We start from the raw sequence: 25,936 nt of genomic DNA, 5'->3' as shown, positions 1-25,936 counted from the left end.
TGCTTTTTTGGTGGCGGTAAAGATATGAAGACAAATATAGTAATATATTTTTTAAATGGGGGTAGTAGCCTACCAACAAATTTGGTCTTGAATTAGCTTTCCTTTTTTTTTTTTTTGAGACGGAGTCCTCCTCTGTCTCCCAGGCTGGAGTGCAGTGGCATGATCTCGGCTCACTGCAAGCTCCGCCTCCCAAGTTCATGTCATCCTCCTGCCTCAGCCTCCCGAGTAGCTGGGACTATGGGCACTCACCACCGTGCCCGACTAATTTTTTAGTCGGGTCTTGATCTTCTGATCTTGTGATCTGCCTGCCTCGGCCTCCCAAAGTGCTGGGATTATAGGCGTGAGCCACCGTGCCTGGCCAAATTAGCATTTTATAATAAATATCAAAAAACCATCTTCCCTTCGGTAATAGCCTAAGTATATAAAGACTTCCTGCAAGAAGATAATAAAAAAATACAAAGACTCCACAAGCTACATGAACAAAGGACGTAATTAAGCATTCACAGAAGAGAAATTACAAATGGCAAATAAATATGAATAAAAATTCTTCTACCTCAGTAACTTTTAAAAACTGTACTTAAATAATGAGATACAATTTAGCATAAAACCTTGTATAGAGTGAAATGGACCATCACATTTACTTCAGTGAAAATTTGTCATACCTTTCTATACTCATACACACATATGCACACACACAAGCACACACCCCAAACTTACACCTTTTCACCAAAGAATTCTAACCTCAGGAAATAGAAATGTGATTGGCTATTTGTGTGCAGGGAGATTATTGTCTCACTGTTATGTGTCACAGCAATGTATTGGAAGCACCTTAATATTTAACAGTCGAGAAATGGTCAAGGTAACTCATCTATATAATAGACAATTAATGAAGCTATTACACAGCATAAGAATATGCTCACTGTGCAGTTAAGGGAAAAAAGCAAGATGCAAAACAATATACACAGTGCTTCCATATATAAAAAAGAAAAAAAACTGAATATGCAGTATGCTTCTATAGATACAAAAGAAAAAACAAAACCCAGCAACTCTCATTCTATTCTTTGTTTCTATGAGTCTGATGTTTGTAGATTCCACGCATAAGTGAGTAAATAGTACAGTAGTAAAATATAGTTGAGTATCTCCTGGTGCAGAGATTATGTGTGTTGCTTCCTTATTTCTTCCCTTTTAATATTTTTCAAGTTTTTTTACAGTGAGCACAGAAAAAAATGTTTATAAGAAAGCCTTCTTTGAAGATTAATCATCCAGAGCTAGTACTTTCAATGTGATGAACAAGAGTTCATCCTGTCCACATCCAGTAGCTGATCAGGAAATCTACAGAGGAAGGCATGACTATCATCTTCTGTTGACCCCTTCCTCTCAAGGTCTTATAAATACTCTTTTTATTTCCTTGCACTGGGGACTGGACTATGCTTGTGTCTACCAATGGCAAGATCTTGTCCCCCCCACCAGCTTTACTGAGGTATAATTGACAAATAAAAAGTATATCTACACAGTGTACATCATGATGTTTTGATATATGTATATACTGTGAAATGATTACTAAAATCAAGTTAATCAATATATCTATCACCTCACATAGTTATCATTTTTTGTGATAACATTTAAGGTCTCTCTTTGCAGTTTTCAAGTATATATTATTATTATCTGTAGTCAACATGGTGTACAGATTTCCAAAAGTTATGCATGCTGTCCAACTGAAACTGTAACCTTTGACCAACATCTTCCCATTCTCTCTCCTTCCTAGAGCCCCTGGCAACTATCATTCTACTCTCTGTTTCTATGAGTTGGGTGTTTGTAGATTCCACATATAAGTGAGATCATGTAGTATTTGTCTTTTTGAGAGACAGATATATCACATTTTCTTTATCCATTCATTCATTAGTGGACATTTAGGTTGATTCCATATTGTGGCTGCTGTGAATAGTGCTGCACTGAGCACGGGAGTACAGCTACCTCTTCAATATACTGATTTCATTTCCTTTGGATATATACCCAGAAGTGGAATTGCTGGATCCTATGATAATTCTATTTTTAGTCTTTTGCAGAACCTTCATACTGTTTTCCATACTGGCTGTACTGTTTTACATTCTCAACAACAGGGTACAGGGGTTCCCTCCTCTCTGCATCCTCACCAACACTAATTATCTTTTGTCTTTAGAACAGCCATTCTAATTGGTATGAGGTGATAGCTCATTGTGGTTTGGTGAGGTTTTTAAATTTGTTTATGTTTTTATTTTTTGAGACGTGGTCTCACTCTGTTGCCCAGGCTGGAGTGCAGTAGTGTGATCATGGCTCACTGCAGCCTTGACCTCCTGGGGTCAAGTGAGCCTCCCACCTCAGCCTCTCATTTAAGTGGGATGACAGGCACATGCCACTATGCCCAGCTAATTTCTTGTAGAAATGGGCTCTCACTATGTTGCCCGGGCTGGTCTTGAACTCCTGGCCTCAAGTGATCCTCCCACCTCAGCCTCCCAAAGTGCTGGAGTTATAGGTGAGGGCCACTATGCCTGGCTCATTGTGGTTTTAATTTGCATTTCCTGATGATTAGTGATGTTGAGCATTTTTTTCATATTCCTATTGGCTATGTGCATGTCTCGTTTTAAAAAATGTCTATTCAGGTCCTTTCCTCATTTTTAATTGGGTTATTCGTTTTCTTGCTATTGAGCTGTTTGAGTTCCTTATATATTTTGGGTATTAAACCTTATCAGATATGTGATCTGCAAAACTGGCAAGGTCTGTGTAACCAGTGTGCTCTGCCACTCACACAGCAACCCTGATCTCCGGAGAACTGAGCCCATCTTGGAGAGTCCTTTGCAGAGGACCAGCAGTGGCAGTTCCTCCAGCTCCAGCACACCCAGCTCCCAGCCCAGCTCCCAAGGAGGCTCCCAGCCTGGATCACAAGCTGGATCCAGTGAACGCACCAGAGTTCGAGGTAAAACTTTCTCTTACCTTTACCTGGCAATACTGCCTGGGAGGAAAGCTGTGGACGGGGAAAAAAAGGTTAGTTACTTCCTGACTCTAGTCCAGGCATGGCCACCACTGTGTGATCCTGAAGAGCCCCTCCACCGCTCTCAACCTCAGTCTCCTCAGGGGAGTGGGCCACTGTCCCTAATTGTGTGTGTGCCATCAGTATGGACAAAATCCTTTCTTATGTCAGATACTAGTGTTTTCCAGGGAGATCACCAAATATCAGACTTACTTGAAAATACAGTCACTTATCAGTCACCTGAATTTCTGTTTCTGCTTGATTGCCAGTTTTCAGAGTTTCAAGTACCCGCAAATGTCCTGTACCCATTGCACCAATTGTCCTGTTTAGTATTCTGAACATAGTTCATAAACATAGTTCAGAATACCATGTATTTCTCAAAATGAAATTCAATGAAGACTAATGTAGAATACACTTGAAGGAAGGAATAAAATCTTTGACTTAAAAAACATATTTAGGCTGGGCGCGGTGGCTCACGCCTGTAATCCCAGCACATTGGGAAGCCGAGGCAGGCAGATCACCTAAGGTCGGGAGTTCCAAGACCAGCCTGACCAATATGGAGAAACCCCATCGATACTAAAAATACAAAAACTTAGCCGGGTGTGGTGGCACATGCCTGTAATCTCAGCTACTTGGGAGGCTGAGGCAGGAGAATCGCTTGAACCCAGGAGGCGGAGGTTGTGGTGAACCAAGATCACGCCATTGCACTCCAGCCTGGACAACAAGAATGAAACTCCGTCTTAAAAAAAAAAAAAAAAAAAAATGACTCCTCTGGTTATTCCTATTAGGTAAAAATTAGCCTCTCTAAATATTTAATTCAAATTATTCATCATTGTTTAGTTTCCATTAATGGGGAAGCCTATGAAAAACATTATTATTGTCCAAGTGATGATACATAAGAATACATTGTTTCTAGCTAGCTAAAATTCACTCTTTTTGAATCAACTTCTTCAGAAGATAATTTTGCTTCCAAGTGAAGGACCAGTACTTTAATTGCAATTTGACAAACATTAATGTACTTACAAGTTTCTCTGTCTGATGAAAGCCTGATGAGAAACTTCATTTCTTCTTTCTTTCTTACACTCTTTATTACATACCACCTCCTAATACTCTTAGTTTATCTCCTAATACCCTTTCAGGGTTTTAAATAAATCACTGTATTTCCATTTTTAAAAGCTTGATATCTAACATGTGATTGATGTTCATATCTCTGAATTGGGATATGGACTGGTCAACAGCTGCCTCTATATGCATTCTTCTGATCAGTGGCACATCTCAGAGGTACTTACTGTATGTCTTTGTTGCCTTGATCCAAATATAAATTTCCTTAATTTAGAAAACTACCAGGTGTAGTGGCTTATGCCTGTAGTTCTAGGTACGCGGAAGGCCGAGGTGGAAAAATTGCTTAAGCTCAGGAGTTCAAGTCTGCAGTGAGCTATGATGGCCCCACTGCACTCCAGGCTGGGTGACAGAGCCCCGTCTCTAAAAAACATAAAGGAAAGAAAGAAAACAGCCATTCTCTTACCTTTTTTCTATTTATAGGCAACTTCATATTCTTAGAGCAAATGTTTAAATAAACCAAACTTAAACACATACCATTTTAATTCTGTGATCTGGTTCAGGCTTACTTTTTATTTCCTTCAGCCCTTTGTTCTTCTGGATTAAAAGCGCTCTTGTATCCCCAGTATGTCCCTGCCCAAGAAAGACTCCTTTTTAAAAAATAAAAACAACCTCTCTTACCCTAAATTGCATCTTCTCTACCTGTAAGCTCCTAGACCCCAGAGAGGCTATTCACTCTGCAGCTGTCGGGGTCTGCCTTGCTCTGTACCTCCAGTCTAGGGCCCTTCTGTAACAACCTCCTTCCTACCCTCACCTCATTCTTTTATATTTAAATGGCTGAGACCACTCCCATCCCCAATTAAAAACCATCCCACCAAATAAAATAAGTTTCTTTTTTTTTCCCTCACAAAATTTCAACAAAATAACCTATCCTGATTGGACAGATGATAAAAGAAGAAAACAAGCATAGAACCTTAGAGGCTCGTTTAGCATAGTGACTGAGAATAGGACTTTCAGAAATCAGAACTCCAGCTCTGTCTATAATTTCAGTGTGACCTCAGGACAGTTGTGTCATCTTTGTAAATCTGTGTTCTGTAAAATAGGAAAATAATGCCACATCATTGGGTTGGAGTGAGGATTAAATGAGATAACTGACATAGAAAGCATTTAGCACTATGCCTGACACATAAGAAGTGCTCTAGTGGTGATGGTACTTGCTATAGTTTTTTTTTTTTAATTGTTACTAGTGATTTCCAGGTGACAAACCTAAATGTGTTTGCCTGAACATTATATTTTTCATGGATGTGCTTGAGGATTTGCCCAAGTGAATGACGTGTCCACTGAGTAATCTCAATGTGATGACACATCACAGATGATTCATTCAGAACCTGAGCCAGCACTTTTTGATGGCCATCTCTTTCTTGGTCCTCTGTTTTTTCCTCTAGCCAACAGTAAGTCAGAAGGATCACCTGTGCTCCCCCATGAGCCTGCCAAGGTGAAACCAGAAGAATCCAGGGACATTACCCGGCCCAGTCGACCAGCTGTGAGTGCATTTCTCTCCAAGAGTTTTGAACTCTTAATTTACCAGAGAACCCACAGGATTAAGTAGTTGGGGATACACTCATGATACGAACAAAAATTGTCGAGATTAGTAAGAACAGATGCTAGAAACATCCAGCAGAAAGTCATCCCTGATTAGGAAAGAACCGAAGAGATCTTGGATTGCCTCCTCTGCCTTTGGCTATTTGCTGATCATTAGCAGTCCTTTAACTATACAACAGGAGGAAAAACAACTTCTATTATTCCATAATTTCTACTCAGCAACTTTGGCAAAAAAGATGTTGAAAGAAGAAGTTAAAGAGGCTTGGGTACTTTCTGTGAATTTCTCTAATCTCTTCTACCCTTTCCCCATATTATTTTCCACATGAATTAATGTTACAGTTTTTCTGCTATTTTTCATACCTCCAGGACTATATTTTCTGGACCAAACTTATTAAGCAGTGTCCAACAGGTGTCCTAACAACTTAATATTCAGCTTCACTGCTGTAACATGATAAACCCCCAAGTAGTCTTAAAGAGGAGTACGGAGGCTGAAATTTGAAAGTTGAAAATTAATTTGGGATGAATTACTATCTACTTTTTCTATTTAAATCTCTTGAGAATCTTTTCTGTGAAATAAGCTGTGAAGCTTTTTGGTTTATTCTTTTTTAACATCTTAAAGTAAGGACGTATACTGAGAGTAATAATGAAGGGATTTGCATCATTCTGGGTTGACCTTCTCTTCGCCCTTTTGTATTTATCAGTTGCGTACTAACAATTCCAATTTTGTGTCTAATCTGCTGCCTTTCTGCTGGCTTTTCCTCCTTCTGTGGATTCTTCTGGATTGGGTTCCTCTCATTTCAGAGCTATAAAAAAGCTATAGATGAGGTTAGTATTACCTTTTCTTGGTCATGCTTTCACAAAATGTAAATATTAAACTTATTTCCTAATGTTCACATTCAGAAAGGTGGCCAGTGGGAGCAATCTGCTGGGAGGAGGTTTGCAGCAATCTGCTGGGAGGGGAGCCCCTTCAAATGGAAGCCAGTTTTAAGACCCTCAGACCTACCCATATAGCTTCAGAGACCTTCCTTCTAAGCTAAAATGTCACTCTTCCAATGTTCCAGTCTGGCTAATGACAAGTATTCATGCTTTATTAATGGCAGTTTCTCCTTCCAGTATCTTCCAATAGCAAACCTGTACTTGCCAGCCTTGCTAGGGAATGGCTCTCAGCAGTTTTACTAACAAGAAAAGAGGTATCATTCTAGGGCACTCCAAATTTAGTGCGTGTGATTTGTGAACAAGGAGTAAGTAGGTATTGTTAGATTAATTTTGTGGGACATTAACAACAGCATCAGCAGCAACATCAGCTTTAGTTAATGAATCCTGGAAAGTTAAGTGACTTTATTTCCTTATCTGTGGAGACGTTTTCCATTAGAAAAATATATGGCTTTGTCAGTCGTAGGTAGCTTGCTAAGAAGGATGACTGCTTTACTGCTATTTGTCAGACCTGCATGAATACAGCAGAGTAGAATTTGTTTTTTTAAGATCCAGGCCTCGCAAAGAGTCCTAAATGCATGGAATCTAAAGACTACCATCATGGCTTTAAAGCTGTAGTTCTGCTGAGCACTACTTTTGTGAAATTATATGGAAAAAGCACTGGCTTTGAGGTCAGCAAGCTGCATTCAAATCTTGGCTCCCCCAGTAAATAACTGGCTGAAACTAGTCTCATAACCTCTCTGGGCCAGAGTTTCCTCATCTGTAAAATGAGAATAAAAACACCTCCCCATCCCACTTACAAGATTGTTTAGGATCATTTAAGGTAATGTTTGTGAAAGCATTTTATGATGTGTAACATGCTGCAGAAAGCCAAGGGTTTGATTAAGGCTGGGGCCAGAGGCATGGAGCTATTTTGGCAGATGGGAGAAGCATGTTTCCATGCATCTGGTCTTCACCAAAGAGCTTCACTTTTTCAGACTTATGGCCACCTCACCACCCAGAGTGACTGAGACAGTTATAATCATAGTTGAAGGATTGTTGCTTATAAGGGACTCTGCATGTTTGCAGTGTGTGGATGGCATTTACAGAAAGGGAAGAAGGGAGTGTGTTTTTAATTGCTCTGTGCCATGGCCTTGCTTGCCCCTCTCTCTCATAATAGCGAGAAGGACAGGGATTATCACAACTTTTGTCAGTTTTTCTCCCAGAACAGGTAAAGAAAGACAATGAAGTTCTGGCGCTACAGTTCCCAATAAAACGGTTGTGCATATGTACAACTCAAGAGAAAATACATGAGTTCAGAAATTGGCTTGGAGGGGCTTTCATTAAGGAAAAGGCTCTCACAGATTTCATCTGGTTAACTGAGAATATTTTAGGCTTTGAAAAATTGCTCTACTTATTTTTGGTGTACTGCACCACACTGGACAGAGATGAAAGGGGGCAATGGAGGTATAAGTCATTACAAATAATTGAGGGGGTGTGACCTGCTTACTAAAATCTCTGGAGCTATGTAGGGTTAGAAAAGCCCTATCCCGATCTCTTGAGTATCACTGATCCAAACCACTAAAATAAAGTGGTTCTACCTAACCCAGTGGCTCTCACCCAGGGCTGATTCCTCCACTCCTCTTCCCTTAGGAGACATTTGGCAAAATCTGGAGCCGGTTTTGGTTGTCACAACTTGAGAGTGGGAGGCAGTGGTACTGGTGTCTTGTGGATAGAGCAGAGGGGTGCTGCCAAACATCCTATGGTGCACAGAGAACTCCCTAAAATAAAGAATTATCTGGCCCAAAATGTCAGCAGTGCCATAATTGAGAAACTTTGAACCACACCTTTCTCCCTTCTCCATTCATAGGTTTTGGTAGGGCTTTCCTCGCACTGACTGTTTTTACAATTTAGATAACTGGGATTGAAATGAAAAACCTAAAAATGATTTTTGAAATATTGTTGATTGTTATTGCTAGTGATTTAACTTTTTATAAAAATTAATTTGTGGGAGTGTACATTAATTTGACATTGCTTTCTAATGGAATAGGAGATTTTTGCAGCATAGTCTAATTATTTAATATAGTCTGAAAATAAATGTTCCTTTTTTGTTGGCACAATTAAATATGTCTCACAAAGATTATATACATAAGAAAACATTGTTTTTACCACTTTTGTTTTATTAATATGTGGGAATCAAACATTTCAGAGCACATCAATTTAGATTGGATGGAATTTGAGCAATAACTAAGGGTTCAACCCCCCTTTTCCCTCAGATGAGGATATTGAAACTAAGTGGCTTGCCCAATGTCATATCTTTAGAGTTCCTAAAAAGAAAACAGTTTAATACAAAGAGAAAAAAAAAAAACAGCTAAAAAAATTTAAACAAAATAGTTCAAAAATTGAACTAATATTTGACTAAACTATGTTGTTTCTAAAAAGGGACCTAAAAGAGCACCTTTCTAGTCAACGTGTGGATAATCGTTAAACAACCTTTGTTGAATGAAAAATTATATCTAGTTGATTCTAAAAACTGTTAAAGAAGCCTCTTAGCTATCTTCATATTTACTCTGTAGTCAAAAAATCTAACCATTTTGCCATATTTCTTTTTTAGCTATATGTTCTCAAACATTTTCATGATAAATAGCATTTTATTTTGTTTTTTAAATACTTTTTAGCTCCAGGCTTGAGACAGCCAAGTAATAAATTACCATGAAAGCTCGTTATATGGGAAATTTGTATTGTCAAAGAATAAAATATATGAAAATGGAATTGAACCCAATGGTGTTAATATTAGACTGTGTTTATTTCCTATAACTTTGCTATTATAAATTTTTCAATACTGGATGGATAAGAAACAAAACTTCAGCTGAACACATAGGTTCTCAGCAATGGAAGATTAATTTTCTTTGACTACAGGTATTACTTTTGAATTACTCATTATTTTTACCTTTTCAAAAGGGATTCTCGTATATGTCTCGCCTCCAAACTGTTAACAATTAAAGGAAATTTTCAATTATTTCTAATGTTTCAGGGCAGAGAGCTTTTTAATAACACAGAAGCAAAAAATTATAATTAAAAGCAAAATTATTAAGCAGTTCAGAACTTTAAAGTGTTTCTAAATACAATCTTTAGAAAAATGTAGGTCGTTTTAACAAGCGAAAGTTTTTTTAAATCAGTAGCCTGTGGACTAAATATTTCTAAAATAATTTTGATTTTTTAGAATTTCTTTTGTCTCGTTTTGAAATGTCAGAGATAAGGAAAATAAAGCGCTGGGGAAAATGTATCATTAATTAAAATAAACCATAACCAATAGTATTATATTTTACTCAGAATTATTGACAATGGAAATAAACTCTTTTAAACCATATTCTCTCTTTAAATTGTATAAAATGTAATTCTTAATAACAAGCAACATTTTAAATGCTAGCTATATTCTTTGATGAGACTTAACACGGTCCTAATATATAGATATCAGAATACAAAATAAATTTATCTAATTTTTCATTATTTCACTGGTTTGGAGGATGATAATATCCTTTTTCTTTCATAGCTTTAACAAATATCTAGACTTTATTTTCCCAAAGTACTCAAGAATAGCATACCCTTCACTTTCTTCTTCATTTGATAAAGATAAGCATTGACAATTGCCTGGAGGAAATAAGAAGTAAAAGTTGAAATTCAGATATTAGCTTTTCTTATTTTGACTAATTGCCAAAGAAACCAGAAATAAATTTGCATGAAATTATACCTATGTTATGGTTTTCCTCTTCTTTTTATAATATACATTATATTTAAACACAGTTGGGCCTTTTAAATACAATTCTATTTTCACGTTCACAGATGGGGCAAATACATTCACTGAGATTGAGGCATGTGCAAGTGTGCCTGTGTGCAAAAGCCCTGGCCAAGTGTGTTTTTGTATGTAATGCAAAGGTTGAATTTTTAGAAGCTTCCATTTTTTAAGGGTTTCAAATCAGGTGTCGTCAAGACAAATTTAAAAGTCATTTTGCTTTCCCTTTGATTTCTATGAAATTAGAAAGAAATGACCCTTCAGTTAACACTATGAATTGCCTAAATTTCTAGACCACGTAAAACACCTAAAGCATTTCCTTTCCTAGTGTGAACCAAAATAGTAATGCCTGACATACAGGTGGCAGTAGAGAAATATAATGTCTTCTTGTATTCTCAAAATAAAATTATAATTTAACTATACACATTTATCACAGCTTTTCTTTTAACCAGTTAGGATAGATTATCAAATGTCATAACCCAAGTTGCTCTAATCCTACAATCAGGTGAATTGGATGTGTACATTTTTGGATTGAAATAAAGAGAGAATATGGCCATAGAAAACTGTGGGATTTAGTATTTTTCAATGAGTTTCTTTCTCCCTAATCCCCTGTCTCTCACTGAATGCTCTGATTCCCACATGGGTCACTAATATAGGGAGAAATGGTAAGACTGATGTCAAATTGCTTTTTCCTCATTTGCATGCTGTGTGCCATGGGCAGTTTAACCCATGCAAATTAGAGCGGCCATGCTTTTGCAGAACTGCTTCCCTCTGCATTGCTCTGAAAGCATGTAAAATAAAAGGTAGTCGGATATTCAGCACACTGCCTGCAGTATGCCTGGTGATTAAATACCACATCATCACATCCATAAGGCTAAAGGTTTCATCATACTCATGGAAAACTCAAAATTATCTCTTCCTTTTGGTATTTGCACATTCATTTTAGTGTTCTTCACCAGGATTTCTGCCAGATGACTGGAATTTAAAACAAAAGAAAATGAAATACCTATCATTTTGGAAGAGAACTCTTTTTGTTGTTGTTGTTGTTCCTCTTGATTAATTCAGTTCTGTGACTGTAAATTTCAGTGGCGCTAGGCTTTAGGATGGGCCATGATTTGATGTGGTACCTCTATTCTCCAGGGAATGATGACACACCAAATGAGTCATTGTAGTAGCTGGAACCTTGGGAATTGCTCTGTTCTATGACTGATGCTAGATTTTGGTACAGTAGCAATCATAAGAGGGGAAAAGTTATCACTGTGGCTTGGGCAGGAGTCCCAGAATACCGGGGTACAATTTCTAATCCCATATATTTTCCCATTAACTCTGGGGGTGACCAGCTTCACCTTTCCAAAATAAAATGAGAACCCAATGTTTGTATATATGTGTATACATACAACGCACATACACATATGTACACATATATATTCAGAACTGAACAGTCTCAGTCTAGCTATTGGTTTTGAACAAAGTTTAAATTGATTTCATCTTTCTTTTCTAGCTTCTACACGCTACAAACATCATTTTCTTAGTTCCATGCAGTAACTATGTTTGTCACAGTTCTATATAGAGCTTTTTTTTCTTGTTGCTTAAGCTGGAGCACTGACTTGCTGAGAGATGTAGCTTTGGTCGAATCTACCATTCATATGGTGGACAAATTTTTCTTTCATAGGATCTGACGGCATTAGCCAAAGAACTAAGAGAACTCCGGATTGAAGAAACAAACCGCCCAATGAAGAAGGTGACTGATTACTCCTCCTCCAGTGAGGAGTCAGAAAGTAGTGAGGAAGAGGAGGAAGATGGAGAGAGTGAGACCCATGATGGGACAGTGGCTGTCAGCGACATACCCAGACTGATGTAAGAGAACTACTTTTAAAATGTAGACAAGGAAGGGACTAGGTTTCCAAAATAAAAGGACAAAAAATATGAGTTAAATGTAAGATTATATATGGGTCTGTGGCAAGATAAATTGACTTTGGGGACTTGGGTTTTTGTTGGAGAATAGTTCTATAATTATCTCTCTCTATGGACACATCACTTAGAATATGTAGCATTTTTAGACTGCATACACTTTATCCATTGCCAATGGATTGACTGTCCTTTTGGTGACTCTTGGTTCTTTTCATCTCAAGGGCAAACAATATTGACAACCAGACCATTGATACGTGCCTTCCCCTCTAAAACTGAAAGACTGAAATCATGGGCAATGACATTTAGAAATTAAAATTAACAACAGAAAACACGTATTTCATTACCAACACTACCACCAACAAGCAAGGAGAAATGCACAAGCCAGCGTGCGTTACCATCCCAGCAAAAGAATCAGGACTCAAATAATCATGCAGAGAAAGTTCCAACATATATCCCCGTTATGATTTCCTACTTTATTCCCTCCATGGCTTCTTTTACTTGATCCATTTTTCTGTGGTCTACGTCTCTGCCACCTATTTTCTGTCAGTCTCTTTGCAGTTTTCTTTTTATATATCTACATGTATATTTATACCTACCTATATTTTCTTTAGTAATTGTAGTCTTTATTTTTCTTTCTCTTTTTTTTTAAGGTGAGGGGGAAGCTTTTTTTTTTTTTTTTTTCTTATTGGAGTGGATCCCATGAGAGAACCTGTTGTTATCCCCTGTTGCTTCCCCAATTCCTCCACCTAGTAAACACAAGGTGTTTGTGCCCTGGTCTGCTACAACCTTGACAGAATGAGATGCTAATTTTTCCAACTTCACACTTCAATCACCTCTATTTCTTTGGCTCAGCTACTAGCATTGAATATCAGATCACACTCACTCTATGTAGAAAAGAAGCCATTTCAGGCCACAAATTATTGTCCAATTCAGCAGGGACTCGAGAGGCAGGGCTGGCCAGTCTAAAGGGAATGTCATCCACTGATTAACATCATTACGTACAAGCAATTCTAAGAGGCAGATCTAATTATCATAGCTGAAAAATCCATACTGGTTATTTTGCTGTTGATGACCCAGTTTTTGACAGCTGTAAATATGCTAAAATATGATATTTTGAAACAAATTGCATTACATTGCCTTTTTAAAAGTAAATAAAATTGTTCTAGAGGCAAAATCACTAATCCAGAACATTTCTGCAAAACGTGCTGGCCCTTTTAGTTTTTGTCTTGACTCAGAATTGCTTAATTCTTCTGACAGATGTTTTCAACTCCTTTTAAGCACTGAGCATGCAAGTATCAGGAATTAGCTCATGAAATGAATTTTAATCATGAAATTAAAATATTGCTAAAACTCTATGTGTTCGCCACCTTGAGAAATTTGGTAAGTTCGTACTTGGATTTTGTCTTCCAAAAGTTTATATGCTAGTTGGAGAATGACAAAATGACACATGGAAGAGTGCAGGCTAATATAAATATTTGGAGGAACAACCAAAGATGTTAATTAACATTTGGGTTTTAGGTCCCCTATCATATTTTGCAAGGCTATTAATGGTGTTCACTCTCCTACCTTTAAAGGAAAATCTAGGACTTATTCCCCATTGCAGAAACACCCACCTTTCTAAAATTTCCTGAATAGACCATGCTGCACTTCTGTCTGGCATTTCCTGTTCCGTTAGAAATCACCTACTCACAGCCCCGCCTGCACAGGTAGAACCTGTCTCCTCTTCTGTGCTACCACTGTATCTTGTGTGTATTCCTGCATCTTCATGTACTGCCTTGAATCAGGGTTGTTTATTATGTGTCTTTGTCTCCTTTTCTGGACTATGATATCTTTCAGGGTAAGGGTTACGCCTTACTCATCTCTCTTGCTCTTAACACATTGCATGGTATCTGGAATACAGTGGGTCTTCAGTGACTATAATTTACATTTAATTGCACTGATTTGAATTTGCAAGTTCTGACTTTGAAGAAGAGTTTATAGCCAATTCTATGCAAATAACTGTCAGCAAGATAAAAACCTGAGGTAATATTAGAATCCCAAGCAGGGGGAAGAGTTGAAGTAAATACACAGAAAGTTGACTTTGGTGGGAATGTATGGTGTATGGAGTGGAGGGGAGTCTGGACTAGTGAAATCAGATCAAGAAGTGTGCTCTTTATATGTAGCCATTGGAAACCATTGAATGTATCTTGAGTTCAGTGTTATATTTGAGGGAGATTATTTCAGCAAGACGATTTGAAAAGGGAACAGACTAGAGACTGATAAGGCAATTCAGAGGCTCTATTACTATAATCTACATAAGAAATAATAAGCTGAGGCTATCATGGAATGCTGATAGTGGAGGCAAGACTTGACATGGTTCTTAAGGGATTGGTGAATTTTAGATAGATGGAAATGATCGTTAAAGAACATTTAAAATATGTGATTATATATGTGAGAAAATAAGGGTACGAAGGGTACAAATATGTGTATGTTTACTTCAATTTGTAAATATATGTATTTTTATATTGCATATAAAATATATATAGTCTGTTCTACAATGTGATGGTTGCATGCCTGAGAAATTTCATACTATTAAAAGTTCATTATAAAACCATAGTTTATTTAGGAATTGAGTATTGGGGGACCAGAGTGCCTCTTATATACATTCTTATTACCTTTATTTTCTTTTGTTAAGGTAAACCTCTATATTTTGTGCTATATATATTTAAAGCAGAAAACAAAAATATATTGTAGCACAGTTCTCACCATGAAGTAAACATAGAAAAGCTTCTCAGAAATGGAGCACCAGCCATTTGGACAAACAGCTGTGGTTTCCGATGTTTAAAACAATAGCTTTTTTCTATGCACTGTGCTGGTTTTGCATTTATTTTATAAGATATAACTTGTGAGAGTGCACTTAACTAAGTTTATATTCCCTAACTCACCAATTGCACTATTTCCCAATTCCGCATGCATAGAAAAATAATGAGTGGAGGGAAATACACCAAAATTATAGAAATGATTACCTCTGGGTAATATAATTATAGGAGATTTTTATTTTATGCATATTCCCAATTAAATGATGGGCATGGACTACTTTATAATCAGGGGGAAAAAAAGCTTTATAGAATAAAAAGAATGGAAGGAAAGGCATTTAATTTGATTTGCATCACATCAAGCAAGTCAAAGAGGCAACCTTCTGTATTAGTATCTTCCCTCAAATACCAGCACCTGCTCCAGCAGGGAAGATTTCACCACTGTAAAATGACTCTTTTATTTCTCCTTTTTTCTATGCTGTACCCTTTGGAAGGAAGCCACTATGTACAGCCTACACTTGAGGAGTGCAGAATCATGCTTCCCTCCTGTAGGGTAAACTAGCTACATAATTTATTTAGAATTCTTCTGCACTGATGTGTCTTCTCTAGTTATTTATTAATTTATTCCACCATTTATATCAGTACAGATTCGTGGATACAATACTTCTTTATTTTGCTGCTCAAATTTTCTAGTTTTGACCATTGGGAGCTCTTTCAATTAGCTCCTGTGCCTCTTCGACTGACATGCCACCACCTGTGTTTGGGTATTGTTGTGCATGTACATGTGTGTGCATTTGAACACTCTACTTTCTGACACTACAAGATGCTCCAATCCGGACTCATTTTGTATATTTCCTATGCCAGTCCTGGAATCAGTCACTTCTTCAGTAACCCTGATTCCTTTCATTGGATGATATTAGAAGCCAATATCTAGGCACCCAGTATGCTCATTACTGCTACAGTGTCACTTGTTTTAGGCCCTCTCAGCTAACACAGCAAGGAAATATGTGTGTGTTAGTCACAAGAACTGCTAATCCATGCCCCCATGCTTAACAACATGGCTTTCTCAACTTTTAAAGGATAACAGTTATCTAATGCCTGAGCCCTGTCTATCACTCTCATTGCCACCTCCCTAACAGTACATTAACCCATGTATATACAAATATTTCTATATGTAGCCATTTGTACCTATATTAAGCTAAATGTGAATTCATACTGACATCTCCAACTCTAATCCATCACAACAACATGGATCACTCTAACCTCCTCCCCTTGCTTATTTGTAAATTCCCATTCCAACAGTCAGAAACCTGGCTTCTGCCATCAATCACTGTATTAGTCCATTTTCATACCTCTATGAAGACATACCTGAGAGTGTATAAAGCTATAAAGAAAAAGAGGTTTAATGGACTCACAGTTCCACATGGCTGGAGAGGCCTCACAATCATGGTGGAAGGTGAATGAGGAGCAAAGGCATGTCTTACATGGTGGCAGGCAAGAGAACATGTGCAGGGAAACTACCCTTTATAAAACCATCAGATCTCATGAGACTTGTTCACTATGACCAGAACAGCACAGGAAAAACCCACCTCCATAATTCAATTACCTCCCACCAGGCCCCTCCCATGTCATGCGGATTATGGAAGCTATAATTCAAGATGAGATTTGGGTAGGGACACAGCCACACCATATCAACCACCCATTTACTTAATTGTGCACATCCAGTATTTTTGTATAGCAATATCAAATTTGTTAACCTGTATTCTCATGGGAAACAGTTTTGTCAACTAGAATGTACAGTGTTTATGTGCAGTTCCTCTTGCCTTTAGTATTACAGACTCCACTCATTTCCAAGGTTACTTAGATCAATGCCTTTTTCCCACATTTCTCCTCACTGAAGTTGTTCATACAATTGTAATATGGTGAGATTCGTTTATCATGATTTTTAACATTCTTTCCTGGGAGCTTCTGATCTCGATGATTTTTTAAAATGTGTATACATTAACTCTTTCTCCTGTAAAGTTCTATGACATATCTGAATAGATTTTTTGTTATTCTATGATAACCACTCAATTATAAGAAAATTATTTTGGCACATCCTAGTGAACCCAATTTCATAAAATTACAAAACTTAACATTGATTGCTCAAGACATTTTAAATATGCAAATAATATCCTGGTAGCCAATTACTCATCAATTCACAGAAGAGCTATATTTTTACAATAAACCTGAATGAAATCTCTGTTAGATATTAAACAAAGCCCTTGACCCAAGATCTTCAGCGATTTAATAAACATTTATTATGTGCTACCTGCATTCCAGGCACCATGCCTGGCACTGGAAATATCAACATTAATGAGATCTAATCATTGCAGGACTGTGTATTGAATGCAGTGGTAGAGATGCACAAAGGGCAACGTGGAGGGAGAGTGGAGAGCCACCTAAACCGTTCCAGTGAGGCTGGGATGGATTTGGAGGTACCTGAACTATAGCTTAAAGAATGAGTTAGCCAGAAGGAGGCAGACAATAGAAAAGAATCTTCCAGGTAGAGTGGGTAGGCTAAAATTACCAGGGATTTTCTAGCATAATGTGCATAGGAAAATATTATAAGTTAAATGCTGGTAGAGTTAGAAGTTGGAGCAAGATTTTGTTAAAAAATTAGGTTAGTGAGACAGGCAAGAACCAGATAATGGACAGCTTGTAAGCCACAGTAAGGAGTTCATCCTGTGGTTGATGAGAAGCTACTGAAGATTGAAAGTAGAAGAGTGACTCGGACTTGGTCAGATTTGTGTTTTGGAAGGCTCACTTTCGCAGCTGTGAGGAGTGGATATGAGGGGAAAGGACTGAAGATGGGGTGGCCAGCAAGAAAACTGTTACTCAGGTAACAGAGGAAGCAGGTCTGACTAGGACAGGAGAATTTGATTGTACAAGCATCAGCCTGGCAGATGCCACCAGGCCAACCGAGCCCCTGACAATAGCAAAGAATCCCTGTCTGATAAAGAAGAACAGTGGCTGCCCTTATGGAAGACTCTTGATAAATACTTCATTGATTTGTCAGCTTTATATCATTTTGTTCCAAACAAGTACTTAAGGCACAAAGTAAGAAAGAAGAGAGAAAGAAGAGCAAGAAAAAAATGAAAGATACACACAAGATAAACAAATGAGTGAAGAAATGATATTTTGAAAACTATGATTTACCAATCTATCAAAATGCCAAGAATTTAGTTTTTTTCCCATGTCTCTGGAACACCATTAAAAGCTCCTTTCTAGGAATGAAATGTTGACAATGCAAATGCCTCTTTGGAATTTCTTCCCAAACACATCAGTTCTAGCCCATATTTAGATTCATTCAATCCATTGGTCCAGTTTAGTAAGTGCAGTGTAAGCTTCTTCACTATACATTTTCTTGTGTGGACTCATCCTGTCATCTTTTCACCTGTCTGTTATGGATAAAAATCCTTGAAATATGTCTTTCTCTGCCCCGGAGACATCATAAATCTGGTGTATTTCTTGTTTCTTAGATGAAAGATTCCAGTAATTCTTTGGACTTACATTAAGATCCAAGAGGCCAGAGATATTTTTAAATATATAAGAAACAATGAAAATAAAAGAACAAAATGATATAAGTTGCAATTAATATGCCTAGAGAGAAATAAGCCTTGATAACTTTCCTATTTTTAGAAAACCCACTTTAAAAGAGAGGCAGATGCTACAAAAGGAGAACAACAAGTATCGCATTAACAACCAAAATCCTTCTTCCAGAAGCCATGTTGTACCAATCTCAACCTGTGGTTGAGCCGCATGACCTGTGCGATTCTCAATTCCCCTGAGCTCCTAAATCAGAGAAATTCTGTGTCATGTAAATGAGGCACTGCTGATGAGAGCGAAGCTCACTATGGGCAGTCAGTCATCACTTTTTGAGCCCTGGCACTGTGCTCTGTGCTACAGGACACAGGAAACATCAGTCTGTGTTCTCAGGGAGTATGTTGAGATCCTGTTACCTTCTCTCATTATACTGTAAACACGATAGCAAGAAAAGAACTGAAAATAAGTATACCACCATGCAGGATGATTACAGAGGCTGAATGTTGTTTAAGTTAAACCCCCTAGTTTATGGATGCCCCAATAAGCCAGAATGTTCTTAGTAAATATTTCTTATTTATAGAAGCATAAAGCCCATGGATCTAATGATTATTTTTTGCATTCCTAGTAAGTGACAACTCTAGGCTGGGTACTGGGTAATAATAATGAGCAAAGAGACAAGGATTTTGCCCTCACAAGCAATGAGAGGGAAGGAGAAAGAGAGAATTCAAAAGATAATTGCAAATTGTGATGAGAACTATTTAGGAAAAAGGGTGAAGAGAAAAGGAGAGGGGCTGTTGGGATAAGACATAGGTGATAAAAGCAGACTTCTCACAGAAAGCATCATGTAGGATGAATGAGAGGGAACCAACCAAGGCCAGAGTGGAAAGAGCTTTCCAGGCAGAGGGAACAGCATGTATAAAAGCAGGTCAGGTTGTCTGCTGCTCAAAGAAGGAGGTGGGGGTCGGGGGAGATCATGCAGAGCCTGGTGACTCCTGGTGCCAACTTCAGTGTTTTTTCCATGTAAAGCCAAACGCTTGCTCAGTCTGGCTACTGGGTAGAAAATAGGTCAAGAGGGGCTGCTGCAAAAGTGGGGCCAGTCCAGACATCAGCAAACATTAAAATTAATATGAGATATGCTTAAGACCACTGACATGTACACTTAAAATTGGTACAATGTGGTAAATTTTATGTTATTAAAATGTATATTTTACCATAACACAAATAATGAATATGGACAGGAAACAGATATTTCCTAAAGATACATTGCCATGAATGTTGTTCCTTCTCATTTCAGACCAACAGGAGCTCCAGGGAGCAACGAGCAGTACAATGTGGGAATGGTGGGGACGCATGGGCTAGAGACCTCTCACGCAGACACTTTCAGTGGCAGTATTTCAAGAGAAGGAACCTTGATGATTAGAGAGGTAAGTTGGTATAAAAACTGTGTGTGTAGAGGAAATGCCATTTCTTTTTTTTTTTTTTTGAGGCGGAGTCTCGCTCTGTCGCCCGGACTGGAGTGCAGTGGCCAGATCTCAGCTCACTGCAAGCTCCGCCTCCCGGGTTTACGCCATTCTCCTGCCTCAGCCTCCCGAGTAGCTGGGACTACAGGCGCCCGCCACCTCGCCCGGCTAGTTTTTGTATTTTTAGTAGAGACGGGGTTTCACCGTGTTAGCCAGGATGGTCTTGATCTCCTGACCTCGTGATCCGCCCATCTCGGCCTCCCAAAGTGCTGGGATTACAGGCTTGAGCCACCGCGCCCGGCCGGAAATGCCATTTCTTAAGTGGTTTTTACATTAAAGCTTTCACAGAGAATGCCTATGACATGTATTTTAAGTATGGGGAATTCTTGGGGGAGGGAGGACCTGTGCTTCTAAATAGTTGAGTGATTTTAATTGTCTGCTGCCTTCTTTCCTGTATTCTTCTAAGCTTTGGCAGTGTGACTTAATTATATTAGTGCAAATTCTTCAGTAGGAGAGTAGGAGCTATGCAAATCAGAATATGGAATTTGGGCCTGAGGATATAAAATTGCAAACTCAGATGTTTCCTACAACAGGAAAACAGAAATGAATGATCTCTCTGAATAGCATCACTGGCCTTGTTACGTCTCTTCTCCCCACGGTTTTATCTTTGTGGATTTCGTATAAAAAATGCTCAATAGTTCCAAGAAATGATGATATCATCTTATCTGGTTAAATTAACATTAAAACCACCATTAAGTTATTTTATTGAAAGAACAAAGAAATATGCAGATCTGCTTTAAAAATATACCTTGGCACTTTGGTTGAATTCTTTTTAAAACTCTAGGAACATCATTTCATTTTGGGGGTGGCACATGTTCCCTTTCATCTGTCCTTCTGACATGCAGTAACTCCCCACTGTGTCCATGCTAACCAGAAAGACCCTGACAAATTAAAATCACTATTTTCTTCTTTTTCAAAACTTCATCATCACCATGCAAGTTTGAGTGCAGATATTTACTCGGAAGGAAAGAAATGGCTGAGAACATTGGGCAAATGTTACCTGACCCTCTCCCTGCATCCATCTATAAAATTTTATAAATAATAGCATACAACTTATAAGATAGTTGAGGATATTGAGTTAGTAAATTAAGCATTCAATAAATGTTAACCATTTTATTTTATTTCACTGTCTCCTCAGAAATGAATTCTCCTTTTACTTGTTATCACCATCCAGTTCTCCCTCTGAAACATTAACATATGTCATCTGTTTTTCCTCTTCAGCCAGGACAGAGTTGGGAAATTCTAATAGCAGACTTTGCTCTCCAAAAAGGCAAAGGGCATCTCACTTTTGTAAGAAAGAAAGGAACTGTAGTTTTGAGATGAATACGGCCTTTGAAATAATAATTGGCAGTGGGGCTATAACTAAAAGACTAGTTCACAAAGCAACTTGCTAGAATTTCATTTTATGGCCTTGTTGAATCTTTCAAGTAGCCTTTAAAGAGTCCTTTCACATACGCCTGAAATGAAAAAATGGACTTGGCTGCTGAAATTGACACTGTGTAGTGCTGGTATATAAATCTCTTAATGTGGTTAATGGATAATTTCAATGGAAGTGTAGAAGGTTTCTATCCCTATAACTTACCACTTAGGAAAACATGAGGGAGAATGTTCTGGAGTGAGTTGCTGTTTGACTCCAGATAAAAGGACTCCGATTTCTAATGTGGCTTAAAATTTGCTTGAGTCTTTATGACACAGTAAATAACTCCAAGTAGACATTTGGAGCCACATTTTCAGTTCATTGCCAGCCGTATCTAAATGGCTCCATGTTATTTATAGCACTCCAGTATTCTATGACCACAACCTGTCACTTTGAAAATAGCATTTGCAGCTGGGCACGGTGGCTCATGCCTGTAATACCAGCACTTTGGGAGGCCGAGGTGGGCAGATCACAAGGTCAGGAGATTGAGACCACCCTGGCTAACACGGTGAAACCCCGTCTCTACTAAAAACACAAAAAAATTAGCCAGGCATGGTGGCGGGCGCCTGTAGTCCCAGCTACTTGGGAGGCTGAGGCAGGAGAATGGCGGAACCCGGGAGGAGGAGGCTGCAGTGAGTGGAGATCATGCCACTGCACTCCAGCCTGGGCGACAGAGCGCGACTCCATCTTAAAAAAAAAGAAAAAGAAAGAAAGAAAATAGCATTTGCCAGTGTCTTATAGGAATTTGATCTATTAAGGAACCCAAAATCTGTTTGTCCTCTCAATTTCCAATTCTGCCTTCCTCAAATGTGAGTTTTTTAAATAACAAACTGTATTAGTTGGGGTTCTCCAGAGAAAGAGAATATTTACATATATATATACAGAAAGAGAGAGAGAGAGAGAGAGACTGCTTTATTTTATTTTATTTTATTTTTTTGGAGACGGAGTCTTGCTCTGTTCCCCAGGCTGGAGTGCAGTGGTGCAATCTTGGCTCACTGCAACCTCCGCCTCCCAGGTTCAAGCGATTCCCCTGCCTCAGCCTCCCGAGTAGCTGGGACTACAGGCACATGCCCAGCTAAATTTTTGTATTTTAGTAGAGACGGGGTTTCACTGTGTTGCCCAGGCTGGTCTCAAACTCCTGAGCTCGGACAATCCACCCCCCTTGACCTCCCAAAATGCTGGGATTACAGGTGTGAGCCACCACGCCCAGCCGAGAGACTGCTTTATTGTGAGCATGTAGCCTGTATGATATGGAGGCTGAGAAGTCCCATGATCTGCTGTCTGCAAGCTGGAGACCCAGGGAAGCTGTTGGTGTAAATCCCAGTTGGAAGCTGGGTGAAGATGAGATGAAATGTCCCACTTAAACCAGTGCAGAAAAAAAAGAGGGAGAAAATTCCTTCTTCTGCCTTTTGTTTTGTTCAGGCCTCCAGCAGATTAGATGATGCCCATCCAACTTGGAAAGGGCAATCTACTTCACTGAGTCCACCAACTAAATGCGAATTGCATCCAGAAACACTTACAGACACACCAGAAAAAATGTTTAACCTAGGCACCCCATGGCCTAGTCAAGTTGACACATAAAAGTAACCATCATCAAACCTTGAGCTGAAAATTACCAAAAGTACATGTTTAAACAAGATAAATGCAGGTTAAAGTTTATCCCTGACAAAGTAAGAACATAAAATAAAAACTCATTGTAATAAGATTTAGCTTATAGGGTGCTATTAGTACAGTTCTCCAGGATGAACTATAGGAGGACTCACTCAACTTGTCACTGTCATGGAGTGGACTAGATGGTTCTGTAAGAAGATACTGCTCTAACACTCATGATCTTGTCAGATGCACAAATTTCCCCTTGTAGTGCATATCCTTACCCCTGTGGTTCTACCTATCCCTATCCTAGAGCCCCACAGGACCACTTTTTACTCACTTCTAGAATATACCACACCAGCTGTGAGCTGCCATTTGTGAATGGAAGCTCATCTGCTGGAAGAGGTATTTTGCATTCTCCACTGCTGCCCACACTTCACCAAGCAGGTCCCTGTTCTCAATTTTCCTTATTTCCTACAAGCCTCTAGTGGGACTCCATGGACCTTCATCCACAGCACCTTCCTGGTATCAGCTGATCTCTCTTCAGTGTTGATCCTCCTCACTGAACCAGAACACTAGCTTGTCATCATGAAGGCTCTTATGGTTACAAGTAATGAGTAAAAGAACCCACTTAATACAGAGTAAGCAAAAAAAAAAAAAAAAAAAATTAAGTGGGGAGAGGGTAGGTATCAGAAATAGAGGAGTAAAGGAAGATTTAGGGTGTTTCATGGAAGGAACCCAAAGGTAAAAGTGAGCTGAGCCTCTTTGAAGGACTGGGACAGACAAGAGCTCAGGCAGCTTCTCATGTGCAGGTCTCTGGCCTCTCTTGCTGCCTGTCTCTCCTTACCCTAATCTCTGCTTTCTTCCACTTTCTCCTTTGTTCTTTTCTCTCTTCATAGAGGAGCTTTCTCTCCCTCTGCGTGCTCCTGCTCTCACCTCTCCACTTCCTCCATTGAAAGATATTCACCACATCCCAGTTCAACTGCCAGCAGAATCTGACCCATGTCTCTAGGGTTTAATATTGAATTCCAGTGGGAATCTGGTCCCTTTTGGCTCAGGCATTCACCCCTGATTCAATCAGCTGTGACCAGGAGTAGGCCCCTAATACAACAGTGCAGCCCAGAGCACCTGGGCTCTGCCACAGGACAGCTGGGTTCAAACCACTTAGAACCCTGTCACTTAGGGCAAGATAACTGATGGAATGTCATATATAAAGTGTTTACCGCAGTACTTGGCATGTGTTGGTACATGGAACATCTTTGTGCCAATCCCCACAGGAATGGTGAGAGATAAAGATGAGCTATTATTGCGGTTCTGTTAATGAGGTTCTTAAAGGTGTTGCACATCTGTCTTTGTGTTTCCAGTACAGTACGTGGCACACAGAAAGTGTTTAATAAGAAGGTGCTGGTGGAGTGAACAAAAGGGTGATGACTCAGAAGTGGGCAGATTCAGAGCATACTACAGGATTCCTTTAAACTTCTCACCATCGGAGCCACTTCCCTTTGTTAGCCTCTCTGAGTCTTTGTTTGATAACCAGTGTGTCTCCTCATCAGTTTACCAGTGTGTCTGCATCAGTTTTTGGCTTGAGAAAGAGTGCTGCTGATACAAGAGAGGCCAAAAATTTCTAAAGAGATGACGTGATTTTTGCTAAAGAGAAGTTTGAGGAAAATGTTTAAAAGCTTTTCAGTATTTGAACAGAAGTAAAGGGAGAAACTGCCCAGTACACATGAAATAGCACACAATAAGATGTATTAGGACTGAACTTCCTAAATGTCATTTAGAAAAGGAAATGCTCAACTCTGAGAATAGGCACTAATACACGCTACTGATGGTCACTGTGACAAAATGAATCCAGAAAATGCCCCTCTCCAGGACAGCTCGTAGTCCAGGAGCAGGTTGCCAAGAAACATAGAGGACACTAGGCTTTCCAGTTATCTCTCAAACTTCCTGAAACATCAATTACATGCACCATTACAGGAGCTTGGGAGTCTGTTTCATCTAAACAGGAAAAAAGAAAAAAAAAGAAGTGCCTCCTTTCACTTCCAGCCAGAGGCAGGTGCAGAACTGTAATTGTAAATCCATACAAGCTCCAGAAATAAAAAGCCAGACTGGTGAGATGGTCAAAGAAACAGCATGAAACCTTGCACATGCCAGCGCCCAAGAGGGTAGGGAATGTGCTTGCTTTGTTCCCAGCTGTTCCATGTTCAGTAGAATGCTTTACATTTAGTAGGAACTAAAAAATTTTGGGTCAATGAATGAATGAAACAGAACGCAGAGAGGGAAATCATTACTTTATCAGATCTGCGCTAAGAATCCTCAATGAGCCAGTTGCATAAAAGTTAAAAAGTGCAACACTAGTCAGGCCTACAATGTGGGCACTGGCTTTTGGAAACCAGAGTTGTCTTTTAATCCTGCCTTTCCTCCCTGGGATTTTTTGGCAGAGACTGCTCTCCAGAGCAATGGCTTCCAAACTTGTTAGGTCATGTAATCCTATCAGTAAAAACTATAGAGCATCTCACCTAATACAGTGTATTTATTCACAAATCATACATTTTTTTCTACTGCACTAACATTATGTACATTATAAAATACCTTTGGCCGGGCGAGGTGGGTCACACCTGTAATCCCAGCACTTTGGGAGGCCAAGGCGGGCAGATCACAAGGTCAGGAGTTCAATACCAGCCTGACCAACATGGTGAAACCCCATCTCTACTAAAAATACAAATATTAGCCAGGCGTGGTGGC

The 25,936-nt window shown here is 38.9% G+C and overlaps 1 protein-coding gene across 6 annotated transcripts in view; it reads left to right on the top strand.

Moving 5' to 3' along the window:
* Positions 1-25,936, top strand: part of TNIK (TRAF2 and NCK interacting kinase) — a 413,713-nt gene that overhangs the window by 357,139 nt on the left and 30,638 nt on the right. For all 6 annotated transcript variants that reach the window (XM_033211704.1, XM_033211706.1, XM_033211707.1 and 3 more), the window contains 4 exons: positions 2,790-2,953; positions 5,512-5,609; positions 12,046-12,230; positions 19,959-20,088. In XM_033211704.1, the coding sequence (XP_033067595.1) occupies positions 2,790-2,953; positions 5,512-5,609; positions 12,046-12,230; positions 19,959-20,088 (577 nt within the window). The remainder of the gene's footprint in view (positions 1-2,789; positions 2,954-5,511; positions 5,610-12,045; positions 12,231-19,958; positions 20,089-25,936) is intronic.

This window comes from Trachypithecus francoisi, unplaced genomic scaffold (genome assembly GCF_009764315.1).
Source record: "Trachypithecus francoisi isolate TF-2019V2 unplaced genomic scaffold, Tfra_2.0 Lachesis_group0, whole genome shotgun sequence".
Taxonomy (NCBI): domain Eukaryota; kingdom Metazoa; phylum Chordata; class Mammalia; order Primates; family Cercopithecidae; genus Trachypithecus; species Trachypithecus francoisi.
The sequence above is the reverse complement of the archived record's forward strand: the minus strand, read 5'-3'. Positions and strand labels throughout refer to the sequence as shown.